This window comes from Malus domestica, chromosome 05 (assembly GCF_042453785.1).
Source record: "Malus domestica chromosome 05, GDT2T_hap1".
Taxonomy (NCBI): Eukaryota; Viridiplantae; Streptophyta; class Magnoliopsida; order Rosales; family Rosaceae; genus Malus; species Malus domestica.
In genome coordinates, this window is record NC_091665.1 from 22,753,302 (window position 1) to 22,757,165 (window position 3,864).

A 3,864-nucleotide genomic window follows, 5' to 3' on the forward strand; every position below is an offset into this window, starting at 1 on the left:
CATTTATGTTAAATTAACAATATTAAATATAACTTTTGCACTATAATTGTTATTTTGATAACTTTTGGTTGTTATTTACTAGAATGGATTAGATGAGCATAATTTTGATAACTTTTTGTGGTTATTTTAATTTGTTTTTACTATAATAGATGTTGAAAATTAAAAGATTGCAATCGTGATAGAGTTCGAGGGTTGAAAGATAGAAATTGAAAATTCTAATAGTTATGCCTACATGATAGGGATTGCAAGATTGTAGGCATCTTAGTGTCAGCGTAATATTTTACCCTCATAAACTGGTAAAACATGGACAAGAGTTGGTTGACGATACCCCGAAATTTTGAAGCGTATACAGCTGGAATTAATTTGTTTTTGGATCAAGCAGTTGCAAATGGTGTTGGTCTTGATAAGTTTAGATGTCCTTGCAAAAAATGTTGTAATCGATATACTTTTGTTAGGAACATTATTATTGAACATCTCATATTGTATGATATGGATAAAGATTATAAAAATGCTTCCTGGCGACATCATGGCGAGCAAAACATTGGAGAGCAAAATGTGGCAATTGGAGAAAAAGAAACAGGAGATGAGGTGATTGGCATGCATGACTTTCTTAATGATGTATTTGTCCAACCATTAACAGAAGAAGGTGTTGGGCCGTCTACTGAACCGTCTATTGGGCAAGGGCGTCCAGAAGAGGTGGAGATTTTTTTTAGGTTGCTTGAAGAGGCAGATCAAGATTTGTGGCCAGGGTGTAAGGAGTTTAAGAAATTAGAAGCAGTTATAAGACTGAATCAGATCAAGTGTTTAGCGGGAATGCCAGACAAGATCTTCACAACTTTACTGGAGTTAATTAAAAGAATGTTGCCTAAAGGGGATTGTTTGCCTGAATCTTGTTATAAGGCAAAAAAACTTATAAATGACCTGGGTCTGACGTATGTGAAAATTGATGCATGTCCCAATGATTGCATGATCTATTGGAAAGATAGTTCGGATTTGACCGTGTGCTCGGTTTGTGGTGAATCAAGATATAAAATTACCAACGCAGCAGAGAGGTCAAGAAAAAAGATCGCAGCTAAGGTTATGTGGTATTTTCCTTTAAAACCACGATTGCAACGATTTTTTATGTTGAAGCATACTGCTGAACATATGAGGTGGCATGCAATTGAATGTCCTAAAGATGAGTTTATGAGACATCCTTCAGATTCTCCAGCATGGAAGCATTTGGATAATTTATATCCAGATTTTGCATAAAAAATTCGAAATGTCCGATTAGGGTTGGCCAGTGATGGATTTAATCCTTTTGAAAAAATGAGGAATGACCATAGGCCTGTGGTGCTTTCTGTTTACAATTTGCCACCTTGGATGTGCATGAAGCAACCAAATTTATTGTTGTCTCTTTTAATACCAGGACCGCGCAGTCCTGGTAAAAAGATTGATGTATACATGCGTCCACTGATTGACGAGTTGAATGAGTTATGGGAGGTGGGCACTCCAACTTATGATGCGTATTCCAACCAAAGTTTTACGATGAAGGCTGCTGTCTTATGAACTATAAGTGATTTTCCGGCTTATGGAATGTTGTCAGGATGGAATACACATGGCTATAAAGCCTGTCCACATTGCATGCATGATAAAGAATCTATTTACTTGCCGCTGAGTCATAAAATTTGTTATATGGGGCATCGACGCTTTCGTGAAGATAATCATAGGTTTCGAAGGCAAACCACAACTTTTAATGGTCGTCGAGAGCATCGTAGTGCACCAAGGCAGTGGATTGGTTTACAATGTCTCGAAGAACTTTGTACATTGAGATTTACTTTTGGAAAACCAAAGAAAAATGCTTCAGTTGGGCAACGCAGAAAAAGAACTTCGAGCAGTACAAGTGGTAACAGTCAATGGAAGAAGAAATCTATTTTTTATGAACTACCTTATTGGAGGCATCTGTTGATTAGACACAATCTTGATGTTATGCATATCGAGAAGAATATATGTGACAATGTGGTGGGAACATTGCTAGGTATAGAAAAGTCTAAAGGTGGATTGGCTGCACGTGCAGATCTTGAAGTCTTGAACATAAGATGCAGTCAACACCCACGTAGAGAAGAAAATAGAACATTTCTACCTCCAGCTTTGTTCACGTTGAAAAGAGAAGAAAAAACTGCGTTTTGCAATGTGTTGTCTACTATTCGGGTCCCCGATGGATATTCATCAAATTTATCGCGATGTGTGCATGTGAAGGAACGAAAAATACATGGGTTGAAAAGTAATGATTGCCATGTTTTAATGCAGCAGTTACTCTGGCTTGCAATACGCCCGGTTTTGCCTAAAGCTGTTACTATGGTATTATTAGAATTGAGTGCAATTTCCAGACAGTTGTGTAGTAAGAAGGAATCTGAGGAAGGATTCAAGGAACTGAGTTCAAGAATTGCCTTGACATTATGTCAACTTGAAAAAAATATTCCCTCCTGCATTTTTTGATACAATGGTGCACCTTCCAGTTCACTTGGCAGATGAAGCAGCTCTTGCAGGGCCTGTTCCCTATAGATGGATGTATCCAATTGAAAGGTAATTAATAAATTTTTATAAATTTTTTACAATTGTAGTCATAAATTTAATTTATAATTATAATTGTTTGTATTTCGTTTATAATTATAGGTATTTGCAAACGTTGAAGCGCTATGTTCGTAATAAGGGTCATCCTGAAGGTTATATTGCTGAAGCATATTTGGTGGATGAGTGTTTGTCCTTCTGTTCCATGTATCTTAGAGGTGTCGAGTCTCGTCGTACCCGTAGAGGCCGAAATGAAGATGGTATTGGACGTGGAGTGTCTGGTGGGTTATCAATTTTTGACTCCAAAGGATGTTATATGGGTTTAGGAGAAAATGTGGAGCTCGATCTAAATGTCCTTGATCAGTGCCATAGATACATTCTAAATAATTGTGATGAAGTGAACCTATTTAGAAGGTAAGAACGTTTAATCATACGTCTTAATGTTTTATTGATTTTCTTAACTTTGAAAAATTAATTATCTAAATTTGGACATAATTGTGTAGCCAACATGAGGAATTCTTGAAAACTAAACATCGTCGAGAAAGGTTAACTATGCGACAAATTAAGGAGCTAAGCAAGAAAGAATTTCCAGAATGGTTCAAGCAACATGTGAGTTGATATAACAATCACATTATTTATTTATTGTTTTGCACTTTAATTATAACATGTTATAATTATTCTGTCAATTTTAATCTTCATACTTATTACAAATGAATTCAAGCTATCATGCTAATGACACGTTGATATCTCAAGACTTGCATTGGCTAGCTAATTATCCTAGTAGGGTTGTGAGTAGATATAAAAGTCACATTGTTCATGGGTTTAGATTTCGTATAAAATCTGTGGATGATAAGCATAAAAATTAAAATTGTGGTGTCTTTGTACCTGCAAATGTTCTTGGAGCAATTGGGCAAGTGAATTGTTATGGCAGAGTTGTAGATATGTTCGAGGTTAAATATTGTGGTCCTACTGAGGCAGGAGATAGGGGTCGAGCTGTGATGTTATTTAAGTGCGAATAGGTTAATAGTGAAAGTCCACGAGGAATGAAGACCGATCAATATGGATTTACTATGGTGAATTTCAATCAATTGGGATTTAAAGATGATCCTTTCATACTAGCATCACAAGCATTACAAGCATTTTATGTGGAGGACACAATTGAAAAAGATTAGCACGTAGTTGTTCGAACCTAGCTGAGGGATTTGTTTGACGTACTAGAGGATAGTGATGTTATTGATGATTATGCCATACCGAACTTGGATGATTGAATTCTTGATAATGAAAATTTCCATACAAGGGTTGGCATGGACGAGA

The 3,864-nt window shown here is 36.3% G+C and overlaps 1 protein-coding gene across 1 annotated transcript; it reads left to right on the forward strand.

Annotated features, from left to right (window-relative positions):
- Window positions 1–303: 303 nt before the first annotated feature.
- LOC139196143 (uncharacterized) lies at window positions 304–1,251 on the forward strand. The gene has a single exon (XM_070821803.1). The coding sequence runs from the start codon at window positions 304–306 to the stop codon at window positions 1,249–1,251; it is 948 nt and encodes a 315-aa protein (XP_070677904.1).
- The last annotated feature ends 2,613 nt before the right edge of the window (window positions 1,252–3,864 follow it).

Coding starts and splice junctions, on each gene's coding strand:
- LOC139196143 (XM_070821803.1), top strand. CDS start 304: ATGGACAAGAGTTGGTTGACGATACCCCGAAATTTTGAAGCGTATACA.